The sequence below is a fragment of the Chiloscyllium plagiosum genome, unplaced genomic scaffold, assembly GCF_037043375.1.
Source record: "Chiloscyllium plagiosum isolate Xiang-an unplaced genomic scaffold, Cpla_swu_hap1 HiC_scaffold_21, whole genome shotgun sequence".
NCBI lineage: Eukaryota > Metazoa > Chordata > Chondrichthyes > Orectolobiformes > Hemiscylliidae > Chiloscyllium > Chiloscyllium plagiosum.
Genome location: NW_028270159.1, coordinates 44,974,231 through 44,993,100, shown reverse-complemented (window position 1 = coordinate 44,993,100; position 18,870 = coordinate 44,974,231). Strand labels below are relative to the sequence as shown.

At 40.2% G+C, this 18,870-nt stretch overlaps 1 protein-coding gene across 4 annotated transcripts in view; it reads left to right on the top strand.

The window, feature by feature from the left end:
- Positions 1-18,870, top strand: part of abca2 (ATP binding cassette subfamily A member 2) — a 559,549-nt gene that overhangs the window by 396,329 nt on the left and 144,350 nt on the right. For all 4 annotated transcript variants that reach the window (XM_087998533.1, XM_087998535.1, XM_087998534.1 and 1 more), the window contains exons 19-20: positions 3,302-3,506; positions 14,166-14,330. In XM_087998533.1, coding sequence (XP_087854659.1) covers positions 3,302-3,506; positions 14,166-14,330 — 370 coding nt within the window. The remainder of the gene's footprint in view (positions 1-3,301; positions 3,507-14,165; positions 14,331-18,870) is intronic.

The window sequence follows — 18,870 nt, the reverse complement described above, 5'->3', positions numbered from 1 at the left end:
CATTGCTGATCCAAAACTTCTCACATATAATTTCCTGCCCTTTCGCCATAATCCTTGATTCCCATACTGTTGTAGTGGCTTCTTTGGGCCCCTTAAGACACACCCATAGGAGCAAAACACATTATTGTGGGTCTGGAGTCACATGTGGGCTAGACCAGGTAGGATTTCCTTCCCTAAAGGGTATTAGTGATCCAAATTGATCTTTACAACAGTTGACAGTGGTTACTGAATACAATTAGGCTCACATTTTAATTCCAAATTTATTGAGTTAAAATTTCACCATCTGGGACTCAAGCCCAGAAACATGAGCTTGGGCTTTTGAATGACGAGTCCATTGACATTACCACTACACCATGCTGTCCCCTTTATAATGATGAGAGGAAGATGAAAATTAAGTTAATAGCTTGGAGTAAAATAGGTTTTGACAGGCTGAAAAAACAACTTGTGAAAGTAAAATCGGCAAACACTAAAGTAGAATAATAATAATAGAAATCCGAGTGCAGGAGAATTCTGTTTCACTAGGAGGGAGCAGAGAAACAAAACAGCAGGAAGACTTCATGGATGAATAAAGACCTCAGGGAACAATTGAGGGTTAGGGAAGAGTCGTGTATTAATTTTATAGTTGTAGAGGAGTACATAATAAGAATGAATTCAAAGAGATAATGGGAGAAATAAAAACCCAAGTCAATTAGGCAAGCAAAGAGGAATTATAAAATTGAATTATGAACGTAAAATAGTGAAATATTTTAAAAACGCATCAATAAAAAATGTAAGGCTATGACAGGAATAGGATCTTGGAGGGATAGACAAGACAATATCCCAGTAATAAAGAGATGGCCGATGTGTTAAATACTTATTTTACAGTATTTACCAGAGAGATCGAATAGGTCAGCATGGCATGAGATGAGCAGTCAGATGACTGCGTTTGAAATTTATACAAAGGATCTATTGGACAAACTAAATAATGCAATGCGTAACAGGGATATGTTAACACATTTGCATAATTGTCAAATTAAGTTCTACACAGATAAATGTGTGGTTGTATGTTTTGGTAGGAAGAATATGAAGGTCACATTACTTGGAAGGTGCAGGTCTAGGGTGAGTAGAGAGGCAACAAGGTCTTCGAAGATAAACACGCCAGTCACTGCAGGTTCACAAGGCCATCCTAACCAAACACTCGACTTTATTTCTACAAAGTAGGGAAGTTATGCTCATGTTGAAAATGAGGGCAGTGTAATATGCATGGCCACAATTTAACCTCTCCTCCCTTGTCTGCTTTTTTTATTGTGCTGCATTTGCAGACACATCAAAGTAATGGATTTGGATGTGTCTCTGTGGATACATTTCCTGTATAGTGAACAGCAGGACAAATTTGTCTGGAATCGCTCAATATTGCGTCTAATTACCTAGAATATGCGGAACAGAAACCGACCACTTGGCACAACCATATTACATTATCTTCATTTTCAACATGTTTCTGCTCCCCTTGAGCCTCCTCTGACTTTTCTCTCAACTACTGTATCCATTTATTCCCTTCTCCCTTAAATACTTGTCCAGCTTTCCCTTTAAAGCATTTATTTCATTTGCTTCTACTGTTCCCTATAGTAACATCTTCCACATTATTGCTGCTTTTAGAGTGTCACTGTTTCTCTGAATTCCATATTGATTTCTTGGTGACTATTTTACACCGATGCCCTTTATTAAGTCAATGAAAAGGGAGGCAAGGAAAGGGAATCTGTAATGTGGTCCAATTGAGGTCAACCTTCATGCATATTATGCATATTTTCATTTCTGCAGTTGGATCCTGGAAGCACAAGGGAGATTATGGAAATGGTTGTCCATTTGTGCTGGGCCCTCTACTTTTTGTCATTTACGTAAATGATTTGGATGCGAGCATAAGAGGTACAGTTAGTAAGTTTGCAGATGACACCAAAATTGGTGGTGTAGTGGACAGCGAAGAGGGTTACCTCAGATTACAACAGGATCTGGACCAGATGGGCCAATGGGCTGAGAAGCGGCAGATGGAGTTTAATTCAGATAAATGCGAGGTGATGCATTTTGGGAAAGCAAATCTTAGCAGAACTTATACATTTAATAGTTAGGTCCTAGGGAGTGTTGCTGAACAGAGACCTTGGAGTGCAGGTTCATAGCTCCTTGAAAGTAGAGTCGCAGGTAGATAGGATAGTGAAGAAGGCATTTGGTATGCTTTCCTTTATTGGTCGGAGTATTGAGTACAGGGGTTGGGAGGTCCTGTTGCGGCTGTACAGGACATTGGTTAGGCCACTGTTGGAATATTGAGTGCAATTCTGGTATCCTTCCTATTGGAAAGATGTTGTGGAACTTGAAAGGGTTCAGAAAAGATTTACAAGGATGTTGCCAGGGTTGGAGGATCTGAGCTACAGGGAGAGGCTGAACAGCCTGGGGCTGTTTTCCCTGGAGCGTCGGAGGCTGAGGGGTGATCTTTTCGAGGTTTACAAAATTATGAGGGATAAATAGATAAAGTCTTTTCCCTGGGGTGGGGGAGTCCAGAACTAGAGGGCATAGGTTTAGGGTGAGAGGGGATAGATATAAAAGAGACCTAAAGGGGCAACATTTTCACGCAGAGGGTGATACGTGTATGGAAATAGCTGCCAGAGGATGTGGTGGAGGCTGGTACAATTGCGACATTTAAGAGACATTTGAATGGGTATATGAATAGGAAGGGTTTGGAGGGATATGGGCCAGGTGCTGGCAGGTGGGACTAGAATGGGTTGGGATATCATGTCAGCATGGACAGGTTGGACCGAAGGGTCTGTTTCCATGCTGTACATCTCTGTGACTCTATAAAGCAGCCCTACTCTCAAGACATGTTGGACTCTGGTCACTACAGAACTAGGCGTAACACAACCCTAGAGATTTCTATTAAATGCATTCACCTACATACAAACATTTTGAAGAGCTGGTACTAAACTGCACAATGACCCTGGTGTAGTGCTGGGAGGAGGACAAGAGCGGATAGGTGTGGGGGGCGGGGTGGGCAGTGGTGAGGAAGAGAAGCAATCAGTTTTGTGTCACAAGAATTGTCACAGACAGAAAAAAAAGATACCACACAGATGTTTAAAATGCACTTTCCTAGAAACATTCTTCTCAAGTTTCTCAAAACTATAGGATGTCTGTATTCCGTCAGTAAGAACTGTGTGCAGTGTTATCACGATGTTTCATAACTAAAATGTAGATATATTCACACACTCTTAATCAAACACTTTAATGCTAACAGAAAATAAGAAGTATTAAGCACTAAATCTGTTCTTTGGTCTTTCAGTCCCTCATGTCCACAACTGCATTCGGGCTTGGTTCGAAATATTTTGCTCTCTATGAGGTGGCAGGTGTTGGAATCCAGTGGCACACCTTGAACCAGTCACCAGTAGAAGGAGATGATTTCAACCTTCTGCTCTCCATGGTCATGCTCATCGTGGATGCTACTGTTTATGGAGTTCTGACATGGTACATCGAAGCTGTTCATCCAGGTATTACTTAATCATTCACCCCTCATATTTGTGCAGTTTTACTTAGAAGTGTTTGAAGGCAATGTATCGAGTGGATCCATTCAGTCTACCTGTGTATGTGTTCAGACTCTGCCCTCCTGTCACAAGCTACCTTGTTGACTATATTAACCATTAGCTAGCCATTAGCAAGCTTCAGCAATTAAGATATTAGCACATTCTGTGTAAGATGAACTTGATCCAGAGAAATTGATTTCCCATTCCATTCTAGTGACCCTGTGCCTACTGCTCTAGGGTTAAAGGGATCGAAGTGTATGTCAAGAAATTGGGAACAGGGAAGGAGTTGGATAATCAGCGATGATCCTATCGAATGACAGATTAGAGTCAAAGGGCCAAACGGCCGACTCCTGGTCCTATTTTCTGTATTTCTACGTCTTGATAAACACATTTTTTTTCTGTCATGATTTCAGTTCTGTTTTCGGCTGTTTGTGACCATTCAGCATGGTGGCTCAGTGGTTAACACTGCTGCCTCACAGCCCCAGGGACCCAGGTTTGATTCCAGCCTCGGGCAACTGTCTGTGTGGAGTTTGCACACTCTCCCCGTGTCTGCATGGGTTTCCTCCCACAATCCAAAAATGTGCAGCTTAGGTGAATTGTGTTCAGGAATGTGCAGGTTAAGTGCATTAGTCAGGCTTAAATATAGAATAATGGGGCAGGGGAATAGGTGGGTTACACTTCGGAGTATCGGTGTGGCCTTGTTGGGCCGAAGGGCCTGTTTCCACACTGTAGGGAATCGAAATCTAATGTTAATTGCCAAAATTTACACAGCAGTTTTTAAAAAGAAAAAGTTTGCTTTTATCTCAAGGGCTTTAGAATGTAAAGTGTGGAAGGGATGCTTTGGTTATCTGGAGCCTTTATTCGATCCATCTGGGTTACAGGTAGTTAAATCAGGAAAACACACCTCAGGAAAGATGACTTGACTTTAGAAGACTCTGTAGTGCATCTAGTGGGGGTCTTGCAGTGCAGTGTGTAGCATCCCTATATCTGAATCAGAAGCTCCACGTTCAAGTCCCACTCTGAAACTTAATGACTAAGAAAGGTACATTCACAATAGAACATTGAAGCCAACCAGCTGACCACCTGCAAAGCCTTCTAATATATGCCAATGACAGGTGATAAGTTTGGATGGATTTTCTCATGAACCATGTGGTGGAATGAACATTGGATTCCCTATGATCATTGACCATAGCTGTCAACTAACCTGGGCTCTCTGGGTAAAATATAGCATACTGCCACCACAGAATGATATATCCACCACAATGATAGAGGAACTTAAATGATTTAATTATAAGGGCCAATAACTCCTTTGTATTGGTTAGAAATGAGAGGTTTGAAGGTTGATCTAATTGGGATGCTAATAATTATAACTAGGTCCAAGGATACCCTGGGTTCAAGTCCCACCAGTTCCATATGTGTGTAATAATATCACTGAGCAGGTTGATTAAAACATAGGCTATAATTGGGTCCATTCAGCTCAAATGGTAAAATGTCCTGTTAGATGTGGAGTCCAGGACCATGGAACATCATCTTCATTCAGAGTTAGGCCAGTTGCGATTGACTTGGGAATTAGTTCTGGATGCTACACACTGCACTACAAGACCTCTACTGGATACACTATAGCATCTTCTATAGTCAATTCATCTTTGCCTGAGGTGTTCTTTGCTGATCTAACTACCTGTAATCCAGACGAATCTAATAAAGGCTCCAGATAATCAGAGCATTCTCCCAAAAATACTGTTGCGGTTGGTTCAATTGAAAACTTCGAGAGATTGTTTTGTAAAGATTTTTTGATTTAACCTATTTTCTTGATCAACCTGTTCAAAGATGTTATTACGTACCTCTGGAGCAGGTGAGACTTGTACACAGCCTCCCAGTCCGGGGTACGGATACTACCACTGTGTCGCAAGGGGGGTGGGGGGTGGGCCCTAGATTTATTAGGTAAAGGAATCCAAGCATATGATTGAATTGAACATAAATGAAATTGGGTATAGATCAGTCAGGATCTAATTGAATGACAGGGCAGATTCTAGAGGCTGAAAGATCCACTCTCGTTTCTAGTTTCCAAAGAAAATCTACAAGGTATAAAATGCATTAATCAACTTTGATTGAATGGTTCATATTGTCATTCGCACCTGTTTCCAAGTGACAAAGCTATGGAGCAGGAACTCTTGAGCAGACATTCATAGCCTCCCTGGTGTATTTTGCATCAGTGTTTACTGTGCAGAAGAGCATGGAAGATATAGACTATAGGGAAAAAATTGTGACAGCTTTAAAAATGTCCATTGTTACAGAGGAGGAAGTGCTGGATGTCTTGAAACGCATAAAAGTGGATAAATCCCCAGGACCTGATCAGATGTACCCTAGAACTCTGTGGGAAGTTAGGGAAGTGATGACTGGGTCCCTTGCTGAGGCTGGCTAATGTGGTGCCACTATTTAAGAAAGGTGGTAAGGCAACATCAGGGAACTATGGATCGGTGTGCCTGACATTGGTGATGGGCAGGTTGTTGGTGGGAATCCCGAGGAGCAGGATTTACATGTATTTGGAAAGGCAGGGACCAATGAGGGATAGTCAGTATGGCTTTATGTGGGGGAAGTCATGTCTCACAAACTTGATTGAGTTTTTTTGAAGAAATAACAAAGAGGATTGATGAGGGCAGAGTGGTGGACATGATCTATATGGACTTGAGAAAAACGTTCGACAAGGTTCCCCATGGCAGACTGGTTAGCAAAGTTAGATCTCATGGAATACAGGGAGAACTAACCATTTGGATACAGAACTGGCTCAAAGGTAAAAGATAGGGGGTGGTGGTAAAGGGTTGTTTTTCAGACTGGAGGCATGTGACCTTTGGAGTACCACAAGGATCAGTGCTGGGTCCACTGTTTTTCATAATTTACATAAATGATTTAGATGTGAGCATTAGAGGTATAGTTAGTAAATTTGCAGATGACACCAAAATTGGAGGTGTAGTGGACAATGAAGAAGGTTACCTCAGATTACAATGGGATCTTGATCAGATGAGCCAATGGGCTGAGGAGTGGTAGATGGAGTTTAATTTAGATAAATGTGAGGTGCTGCATTTTGGGAAAGCAAATCTTAGCAGGACTTATACATTAATGGTATGGGCCTAGGGACTGTTACTGAACAAAGAGACCTTGGAGTGCAGGTTTATAGCTCCTTGAAAGTGGAGTCGCAGGTAGATAGGATAGTGAAGAAGGAATTTGATATGCTTTCCTTCATTGGTCAGAGTATTGAGTACAGGAGTTGGAAGGTCATGTTGCAGCTGTACAGGACATTGGTTAGGCCACTGTTGGAATATTGCGTGCAATTCAGATCTCCTTCCTCTCGGAAGGATGTTGTGAAACTTGAAAGTGTTCAGAAAGATTTACAAGGATGTTGCCAGGGTTGGAGGATCTGAGCTATAGGGAAAGGCTGAATAGGCTGGGGCTATTTTCCCTGGAGTGTCAGAGGCTGAGGGGTGGCCTTATAGAGGTTTATTAAATCATGAGGGGCACGGATAAGATAAATAGACAAAGTCTTTTCCCTGAGGTGGGGAAGTCCAGAACTAGAGGGCATAGGTTTAGGATAAGAGGGAAAAGATATAAAAGAGACCTAAGGGGCAACCTTTTCACGCAGAGGGTGGTATGGGTGTGGAATGAGCTGCCAGAGGAAGTGGTGGAGGCTGGTACGATTACAACATTTAAAAGTCATCTGGATGGGTATATGAATAGAAGGGTTTAGAGGGATATGGGCCAAGTGCTGTCAAGTGGGACTAGATTAGGTTAGGATATCTGGTCGACATGGACGAGTTGGACCGAAGGGTCTGTTTCCGTGCTGTACAACTCTATAACTCTAAGTTGTTCACTTTTTCAGTTTATTCTTTGAACAATGCGATGTTGATAACATATTGCTTTATATTCTGTAATCATTGTTGTAAGACTGATTCTCTTTCTCTGGACTGAAGTGGAGTTTAAAGGATTGACAATCATTGTTCTGTTTTGGATTAAGCTCACAGATTTTGCTAATGAAGAGGTACAGAGCTCTGTTTGTGCAGAGCCAGTCTACACTATGGTGTATGAAGGCCTCAATGATGATGGTCCAGCTGTACCTTGCCTTTCAGGATCCTGAGACATTGTTAGTCAGATTTTAGTGAATCTCACTCTTGCAACTAGTTTATTAAATATAATTTAAAAATAAAAACAAAATGAAATGTCTGACTATGTCAGATTGATGCACAGAAAATCATCAAGCATGGACCAACCATAGTTGATTTGTGCCATTTTGATAGTTTTATTTATGTGTTTGAGCACATTATGTTTTCATTCTGCACACCAGCCTAATACCCATGAAATTATTTGCCAGTCAGATAATGTAATGTAATAGCAGGCTCTCTGGCTTTAAATAAGATTCCAATCTAAAGGATATTGATTTTATGAGGACTGATTGACAGGACATGAAGTGCAGTCAGCTTGATCTCTCCCTGCAGATACAGCTCAAGTATAAATACATTTTGTGTGAAAAATTGACATCACATTTCTTGATATGCACATTGATTCTTGGTCTAATCAGTTGGTGGACTGAAAATATTAAGCTATACTTGTCTGTTTTAAAGTTGTAAGCGACCTCTTTGAATGGCCAGTCCTACTTTGGCATTGCCATGTCTGGTTCTCGGTGTTAATTTTGAACTCTGAGAAGTTTGTTTTGACTGGTTTAATAATGCAGGAAGTTTTTATATGCATGAAGAGAAATCCCATGGCGTGACAACAGTAAAGTGTAGGAGTATAAATGCTTGCCAAATTGGGAAAGAGGATTTGAGAGTCATATATTAGATCATTTTAAAATGGCAATTTTTTTCACATTTAATGTGTCCTGTTTATTAGCATAATTCTTTTGCAGTTACGTTTACATGAAGACACAAATGTATTAACGGTTTTAATTATGTGCTTGCCATATAAAGGTAAAGTCACCATAGAGAAATGATTTGTTTGACAGTAAAGAAATACAATATGAAGAATATTGATGAACTGGCTGACACACCCTTTTCCACCTCACACCAATTTTATAAACAAAATTTGTATATTAATGTAGAATAAAGCAATAATGTTTCTGGATATCTCATGGAATCGTACAGAACAGAAGCGGCCCTTTGGCCCATTGAGTCTCTGCCAACAAAAGGCTACACCAAATCTACACGAGTCTCAGTCCAAAACCTGGTCCATAAACTTGAATGTTATGACATTTCAAGTGCTCATCCAAGTTCTTTTCAGAGATTGTGAGATTTCCTACCTCATCTACCCTCCCAAACCTCTGAATTGAAAACAAAGCCTCAAATCACCTCTAAATTTCCTGCTTTTTGCCTTAAAATTATGCCCCCTTGTTGATGATCCTTCAATTAAGGGGAATGTTGTTTTCTAGTCACCCTGTCCACTTCCCTCATAATCTTAGACACTTTGATCAGGTTCTCCCTTGGATCTCTGCTTTTTCAATAAGGTAATCTCTCTTTCTTCTGAACTCTAATGGGTACAGGCCCAAACTACTGAACCTGTCCTCATCTCTCTTTAAATGAAGTGACCAAAACTGCTCCAAATGTGGTCTAACAAAGGCTTGTATAGTTTTAGTAAGAGTTCACTTTTTTATATTACATTCCCTTTGAAATAAAGATCAACATTCCATTTACCTTCCCTTATGTGCGCTGAACTTATGCATAGCTTTTGAAATTTCTGCATGAGGATTCATGAATCCATCTGCGCTGCAGTTTTCTGCAGTCTCTCGCTATTTAAGCTCCTCTCTTCTTCCTGCTAAAGGGATTTGCTACGATCCTTAACTTTCTTAGTTGCATAAACTCTCACGTTTTCCCACATTCTATTCCATCTGCCAAGTGTTTGCCCTTAAAGACAAGTTTTAACTCTGTTTTTTAGTTAGCTAATCCTCTATCCATGCTAATGTAGTAACCCCAATACCATGAGCTCTTAGCGTATTAAATAGCCTTATGTGCAGTACCTTACCAAAAGCCTTTTGCAATTTCAAATGCATTAGATCTGTTGGTACCCTTTTATCTGTCCTGTTTGTATCTCCTCAATGAATTCTAATAAATTTGCCTGGCATGATTTCACCTTCATGAAATCATGCACTGCTCTAATATCCTTAAGAATAGATTCTAACAGTTTCCCAAAGACACATGTTAAGCTAACTTGCCTATAACTATGCCTGATTCTCATGCTCCTCGGATGCTGCCTGACACACTGTGCTTTTCCAGCACTACACTTTCGACTATAGTTATCTGTCTTCCGTTTCCGAGTTGAATGAGGGTGTTACATTGGCAGTTTTCCAATTCTCTTTGACTTTTCCAGAATTGAAGGACTCCTGGAAGATGATAATAAGTCATTCATTATCTCTGGAGTTATTTCCAATCAAGGCAGCTGCTAACTACAGTTAGAGAGTGAGCGAGCGAGCGCCACATAGTGTCAATAGAAATGTCGATCCAACAATAAAATGACAATGTGGTGCTAATGTTAGTTGACAATTAATTCAGAACTGAAAATGTGTTGCTGGAAAAGCGCAGCAGGTCAGGCAGCATCCAAGGAGCAGGAGAATCGACGTTTCGGGCATGAGCCCTTCCAGCAACACATTTTCAGCTCTGATCTCCAGCATCTGCAATCCTCACTTTCTCCTAGTTAATTCAGAACCCCATGTTAATGCTCTAAGAATAGGGGTTCAAGTCCCACCATGGCTGATGGTAAAATTTGAATTCAAAAAAAATATGGAGCAACAAAAGCTAGCCTAATGGTGACCATGTGACTCTGTCGAACACTGTTTACTACAGAAGGAAAATCGGCCATCCTTATCTGGTTTGGCCTGGTGACTCCAGACCCACTGCAACATGGTTGACTTTTAACTGCCCTCTGGACAATTAGGAACCGACAATAAATTATGACTTAGACAGCCTAAGAAAGAAGCAAAATGAAAACTCAGAAGAAGAAGAAAAATCAAATGGGTGGAAAACATAGAGATGTGGATAAAGGAAGGCTTGAGGAAAGACAATGAAAGAAGCAAAACAATGTTCATGCCCCTTAGAGGCTAAAGTGAAAACTGAATGATTTATTTGTTTTTGCTTGTTATGTTTGAATTGTATGAAACTCTGGCTTAGCCTCAACTAGACTTTGCATCTAGTTCCTTTCGGAAGGATGTGTTAATATTCGAGTGGGATGAATTTAAGGGAAAGCTGGATAAGCACACCATAGAGAAAGGGATTGAAGATTATGTTGATAGGGTTAGGGAAGGAAAGGTGGGAGGAGGTTCATTTGGAGTATCCCCACAAGCATGGATTTGCTGAGCTGAATGCCTTGTTTCTATGCTGTGTATGTGCAGTGGTAACTTGTAGCTCCCAGTCCTGAACTTCTCCTTAGATCGCCACACAGGCACAAAGTGAGTGAATGGTTCCATTTCAGCCAGTGTGCACTATACTTGGAGAGGTATTCCTCGATTAGATTAGATTCCCTACAGTATGGAAACAGGTCCTTCGGCTTAACAAGTCCATACCGATCCTCCGAAAAGCAATCCACCTAGACTCATTCCCCTACATTGTATTTATGTCTGACTAATGCACCCCAAACATTATGGGCAATTTTAGCATGACCAGTTCATCTAACCTGCACACCTTTGGACTGTGGGAGGAAATGGGAGCACCTGGAGGAAACCCACGCAGACACTGGGAGAATGTGCAAACTCCACACAGTCAGTCGCCCGAGGTGGAATCGAACCTGAGTCCCTGGTGCTGTGAGAAAGCAGTGCTAGCCACTGTGCTGCCCCCTCTATTGACAATGTTTAAAAAACAAAGGAAAGATTTGCATTTATGGAGTTATTGAGTCATTCAGGATGGAAATGGGCCCTTCGGCCCAACTCGTCAATGTCTGCCATGTTTCCTAAACTGAACTAGTCCCATTTGTCTGTGTTTGGCCCGCTTCCCTCATGTACCTGTCTTTGACATGTTGTAATTGTACCAGCCTCCACCACTTTCTCTGGCAGCTTGTTCCATGCAGCACCACTCTCTGTGTGGAAAATATTGCACCTCAGATCCCTTTAAAACTTTTCCCCTTTCACCTTAGACCTTTGCCCTCTAGTTTTGGACTCCTCTATCCTGGATAAAAGACCTTGGCTATTCTGTTTATCTATGCCCCTCCTGATTTTATAAATCTCTATAAGGTCACCCCTGTGTGCCCCAAGCTCCATCTTTCATTTCAAAACACATGAAGTACCTGAGAAATGTCAGTGGTGTAATGTAGGGAATGTGCAGTGACATATCCTTGTGCCTAGGTTGATCTTTAACTTCCCTTTCCTATTGAAAAGGGCGTTGACTGATTGAGCTTTCTTGAAAGTTAAAACCTCCCAGTACAATAGTGTTGCTTTAAATGAGCTGCAGTAATGGTGACATATCTGCTCTAAACTTGACTGTAATTAAAGATTGTCATGCCCCTTAGCTTTCCAAACTTGGATGGTTTGCGAGGAATGTCAAGAAACTGTGCAAAGTACTGGCACAGGTTTGCAACACCATATTTTTTTTCTTAACATTTCTGAGTGCTGGGGCACTTATTTCGCACATTGATGCATTCACCATGTTTATCTGTCAGGCACACTTTAATGGATGTTCCTGAGATACAGCGGGAAGATGCAAAGACGTTTGTAAGTTGGCAACTGGGGAATTGACTTGAAACTCTGCTCAACTGTGCCCAACAAACAGCTGGTGTTCCACTCTTCCATTTAGTTAGCCAGACAGTTCGACTGAAGATCTGATAAGTGAGGTGCTTCCATGATACAATATCTTCTCAGAGACTTCTCCAGTCTCTGATGCTGGAAGATAATTAGGTTCAACATGTTTCGAGATGTGAAAATGGCAGTGGTGACAATTTAATAAAGCTAATAAGAATCTTGTCTCTCTAGCTGGAAGAAGGATGCAATGGCGCAGTGGCAATATCACTGGCCTGGCTCATACATTGGGGATATGGGTTGAAATCCCACCATGGCAGATTGTAAGTTATGGTGACCACAAAGCTGTTGACAATTGCTGTGAAAAGCCAACTGGGGCACAACTGTCCTTTAGAGAAGATCTGCTGTCTTTACCCAGTCAGACCTCCATGTGATTCTCTGAAGTAGTTGACCAAGCCATCAGATTAAGGGCATTTTAGGGATGGACAAGAAATGCAGGTCTGTCTTTCAGAGGAGACCATAAGCCATATCCAGTCTGCCCTTTCCTCCAGTAAAGACCACAGGGGTTAACACTAATCTGCTGGCCAATGGTTATTCTTGAATTATATCAGAAAAACATGTCATCAGCTTTTTTTTTGCAGGATCTTGCTGTCAACAAATCAATCACATTTACTATTTTGCAACAGTAACTATTCTTCAAAGATATTTCATTAGCTTTGAGGTATTTTGGAATGTCCAGAAGTGGTTGAAGACAATATGTAATTGCAGATCCTCACTTCCTCTCTCTCTTCTCCCTCCCCCCTCCCACTTCTTCATATCCTTCCCTCCCTTACTGCTTAACCTCCACAAATCTTTAGCCTTCTCTTCTCTTCTGTTCTCTGTGAAGGCATCAGTGTCACCTTAGCCATTTGCAGTTTCTCATTCATGAAGGTATGTTTGATAGAACTTTTAAAGTGGTATTGGCTGGACAGCTGATGATCAAGTGGTCTGGAGAAAGTTTGGATGGATTTGATGCTGAGGGTGCCATTTAAAATCCTACTGTCCTGTGAGATGAAAGCAGAATATTATTCATTCAGTATTTGGATATAAAATATAATTCCCTAAACACTTAAAATTCAGGAATCCATTGTAGTAAAAAAGCATTTGATCTACTTAACTGTAATAATTCTGTAATTCAGCCATTGTGAAACAACTACACTGCCAAGTGTTTTGAAACAATAGGAAGGAAGACTAAATGGTTTACGTTGTATGCCTGAGCTCTAGAGTTGATTTACATTCTCAAGACCAATACAAGATGCCTGTCTTTGATTCCAGTAATATGCAATGCACTTTCAGCCTATTACTGTGCTGTCAGTGTAATACCAATTAGTGAATGCATTCTGTTTACGTACTGCAAGAAAAGGTGGTAAAATTGTTCATGGAAGTTACCAAAAATGACATGTAGTTGACTGTAATAGAATTCCATGATAAATATATCACATAGATTCATCAGTGCTTGGGATAAAGTGAAGGCAATGATGTCAGCTTCGCTTTGTTTTGCTGGAATCTCATTGAGTACAAAAATTGTTGGTTCTATCCCGACTGGCAACTTTCAGATAGATTTGAAGTGGTTACTGCAGTCTGCCACTGAGCTGCCCCCTTCTGTGTTAAACTCCGATCTTCTCTGCCTGCCTAGTGTAGGTAAAAGAAACCAGGAAAGCTCCCGTAGTGGTGTAATCAGCATTTACTCCTCCAGCAGCACAACCAAAAGCAGATTAACCGGCTATGTATCTTGTTTTTAGACCCTTTGCTGTGTGTCGGTTGGCTGCTATCTTTACCTTGGACAGAACAGTACGTTTCTTTTTGGCTGCCAAATGCTTCAGCCTATCCAGAGAGCATTACAGATCTTTCGTTCTTAGCATATTTACCCACTTTCTTTGCAGGGATGTATGGACTGCCGAGACCATGGTACTTTCCGTTCCAGAAATCCTATTGGCTGGGCAATGGACGAATTGAAACGTGGGAATGGTCCTGGCCCTGGTCCAGAAGCAGTCGACTCAGCATCATGGAGGATGACCAGGCTTGCGCGATGGAGAGCAGGAGGCTGGGTAAATCGCTGCTTACTCTTTTTCCGGTTACAGGGACATTTTATTATGGAACAGTGCCTGCTTTTCCTTTTAGTGATTTGAGAAAGTAGGAAGAATAGGTTTTTCAATTCAGCACCTTTAGTGCACGGTATTAAGAGAACCTCTGAAATCAAGTGCAAAATCAACGGGTATTTGGAGAGTGTGGAAATTCACAGCAGAATGAGAAGGAGATGCGAAGTAATTTCAACCAAGTAAATAGATGAATAATCTCTCAGGAGCAACCAGAAATGGCAACTCCATAATTAATGCACACAGGAATAATATGACCAGAACAAATTAAATTTATCCTGCTATGTATTTAGATATCTCTTTGTGGCATTAGCACCTGTGACATTAAACTTGAATTAGTGAGGATTTTTAAATATGGTCCTTTGATATACATTTAATTATGCTGTGAGATAGGTGATTAGACTGTAACCACATTTCAATACACCAATACTAGGATTAAGTTGGTACGGGAGCAGAGCATAAAAGTACTGATACGGACTAGGCGCTGTTTCAGTGCGTTCATTTTGTACCACGAGTTGCATAATTTGAATTTATAGTGAATCTCTCCTGTACCTAAGCTTTCTTCCATTGAAGTTCACAGAAAAATCATCAAATCTTTTGTGCAGGATCAACTTTTTTTCACTGTTAATTTAATTTGTTTGCAATTTTAAAAAAAACCTGGTAAATATTTTTTAAGTCAATGGAAATCAAAACTAGCATGGTTAAAAACTCAGCTTCCAATCGCAATAGATTCTCTTGGTGCTCCTGAGTACAAAAACAAAGTTCATGCTGCAATGTGATTACTGATTTATATTGAAAAATTCACACAACACCAGGTTATAGTCTAACTGGTTTATTTGAAATCACAGGCTTTTAGAGCACTGCTCCTTTGTCAGGTAAAATCCAGTGAAGGAACAGAGCTCCGAAAGTTTGTGATCACATATAAACCTATTGGACTATAACCTGGTGTCGTGTGACTTCTGACTTTGTCCACCCAGTCCAACAGTGGTACCTCCACATCATGTAAAAAAATCACATTAAATTGACCTGTTTAATAAAACCGAACCCCTAGTGGTCAGTTAGTTCAGTAAATAATTTAAAGATAACTAACGAGTAAGTTAGTTAAGATAGGTAGGGCAGGCGATTTGTTCAGATTGTAGTTTGTGGGGATTTGTGGATAGTTAGTTTCTCAGATTGCACATTTGCAAAGAGTATGTCTGACTAATCTCATTCTGGTTCAGAGTCTTTGAGCTGGAGCCAAAGAAATCCCCATTCATAATGCTGGACAAGGAATTGCTGCAAAGCTCACTGAGGAAACACACAGATTCATACGCTTGCAGCTGATGGTAATACTATACAAGTCAAATCCCAGCATAAATCCTGACTTGATGAATCACAATTTTAATTTTTCCAGTTAGTTATTTTGGTGCGTAATCACTGAATATATTCACGTGAGACTGCTAATGCTCTTTAGCTCAAGAACACAATTTTATTAAACAAAACATTTTCAAAAACACAAACATAAATGTGACAATTTATAAGGATCTTAAAATAAATATATACTTTCAATCTGTTTCCCAATCATATTCTGAGTAAGTACCAAACCCTTAAAGATATGACCCCTATTTCAACGCTTTGATTTCTTATTTAACTGACTTTTTCCAGATCTTCTCTTGGACTGCTGAATCTTCTGTGGCTCAACCTCTTTTTAGTTCTTTTTAGCCTGAACCCAGTTAGCCTGAACCCTGGAGTGTCTGCATTTGAACAGGGCTGCCATAGTAGTTCTGGTGGATAACAAAAAGTAAATAAGACTTTGAACTGATAACATGTGTGAGGGAGAATGGCATTGTGAGAAATTACAGTAAATTAACATTTAAAAATATTAGCAAAAGAATTCAAAGCATGAACTAAAGGAATGAGTAAGGATAGCACAAAATACCAGAGATTGATAAAGTTATTACACATAAGGATCAAATAACTATTCAAAATGAAGATGAGATAAACAATTTAACTCCTTGATAGAGCACTGAATTCACAAGTCAAAACAAAATGGGTGATTTGATGGCAATAATTTATATGTAAGTTCTATATGCAACATCCACAGAAAGATTCAGATTATGCCTGCAGAAAGTTTTGTGTAAGTACATTTTGTGAAACACTCTGCCCCCCCCCGCCTCACTAAAAACGTGGCGTGCCCAAATAATGGCAATAGATATGAGTGAACAGGACAGAATCTTATCACTAGCGCTACTGACAGAGGAGCTGCACATGTGTATTTGATATGTGCGTACAGAGAGCATTTCAAGGTGTCAGCAGACATTCTGTATGTAATAAGGATATGAAAAACATGGCTCCATACAGAATATGGTTGGAAACTGAGTATTTCAGGCTGTCACACATGGAGGAAACACAGAGGAGAGTGAAACACTGTGGAGGCTCTGATGAAGTGTCATCTAGACTTGAAACATTAGTTTGGATTCTCTCCATGGATGCTGCCTGACCCATTGTGATCTCCAGCATATTTTGTTTTCAGTACAGTATCTGCTCCCATAGTGTGGAGGCTAGCGTTATTAAAACATTCATTTAAAAATGTCACAGAAGGAAAAGATATAAAGCAACTGTATTAGTTAAAAATAAAATAATAGCAGAGGCATAAAAGGATGTAATTTGTGGTGTGATAGATAAGGAATACAAATGAATTGATTTAAGAGATAACAATGGATTGGTCACCTTAAAAAGAGTACAGGTTGTTCTGCCATGACCTCCGCTTTGTCAGCGCAAATTGGCTATAAAGCGATTGACAAATTGTGGACATTGTTTGGATAATGCAAGCTTTCTACTGAACAGGTATAGCTATTTTATATTTGTGATCTTCTATCACACGATTTTCTATAGCAGTTTTCCATAGTGTGATTTTCTATAGCGTGAGGTTGCAGAGGAACACAGCTATCGCGTTATATCAGAATGACCTGTACGTATAGAATACCAAACGGCAGCAAGGAACAGACAGAAGGAATAAGGCAAAATGAAGAGCATAGTAGCAGGCATTGAATAACTTCCTGGGAGTGTTCAACTTGTCCAAGTAAATAGGTAGGAAGAAATAGTGAAAAAGTAAGAAGGTGTACTTTCAGCTTCAATATGTAAGAATTACAAGAGAATAATCTTGTGACAGTTGATGAACCAGACAGATAGGAAATGGAAGAGTAGGGGAGCATCTCAGTAATTGCAATCACAAAAGTGTTATGTTCAGGATTAAGATTGCAAAAGACATTTGCAGGACAAAGACTAAGGTAATAGATTGCAAATGTAGCAGTCATTGCATGTGGAAAAGAGGACGGAGCCAAAGCAGGCAAATTGTGAGCAAAATGTAGTGAAGGAATAACAACCAGGGATATTTCAAGGGATAATCTATGTTGTATTTAGAATGCTTAGGATTGTCTCAGCTTCTGTGGATAGACTTTTTCAGAGCTGTTAAATTGTGAGCAGAGTTTTCCAAGCAGGTTTCTGGGGTGTGGATTGTCAGGAAGTCACCTCAATGAGAAGGAAGATCTTGACAAAAAATGTTCTTTTCAGTGTTCAAGCAATGAAGCATCAGCCAGGGAGGGAATAGCCTCAAGGAAGAGCTGCATGATTGAGTTAACAAAGCACGGCAGGGATTTACACTCTATTGGCTGCTCCAATTGCTTTTTTAATGCAGTAATGCTGACATTTAAGTAATGCGTGTGGATTTAGGGATATGGAAAATGAATGTGAAAGAGATCAGCTCATAACCCCATCTAGTTATTGGTGCAACTCACATGACAATCACTACACTGAGTTCTGAGTGAGACTAAAAGGGAAGGAAATGCATTAAATTCAGTAAAAGCTCCTTAAAATTCTTCTTAACAAGAGACGAGCCCCTTTTACTGGAAACGTTCTGTTCCCTTGAAAATGTTACTTGCTCTTGTGTAAAAGACATATATTCTGTATTAAACAGATGTCTTGGCAGATTACTTCGTTGGGATAATAGCTTTAGACGAAGTGTTCTGGATGAACTGTAGGTAAATCAAACACTTTTATACATGAAATCCTTTCAGATTGTACAGACTGATGATGCAAGGACGATATGTGCTAAATTATTCTTTGTGCTTGGAGGAATAAGGGTATCAATGAAGAAATGATGCCATGGGAGGAGTAATAAGTCTCTGGAGCTATGTGCAGGATAGTCATTTCATCAGTGGTCAGATGCACTTCCCTCTTAATTTTCATAACCATTGTTTGAAGCCCACTATGGGATTCTGGTCTTATTATGCGCAGTTTATCAATCAATTTCAAGGGAATGAACCTGCACTTCCACAGCACCAGAGTTCTGAGAATGTGCAATCTTTACTTTTCTAATGGTTTTACTCTGACCTGGGCAATTAGGGATGGGCAGTAAATGCTGGCCTAGCCAGTGACAGCCATGCTCTGTGAATGATTTTTTTAAAAAACTTAGGAATCAGGGGCTTTGTATACGAGAAAGTACTGTAAGTGG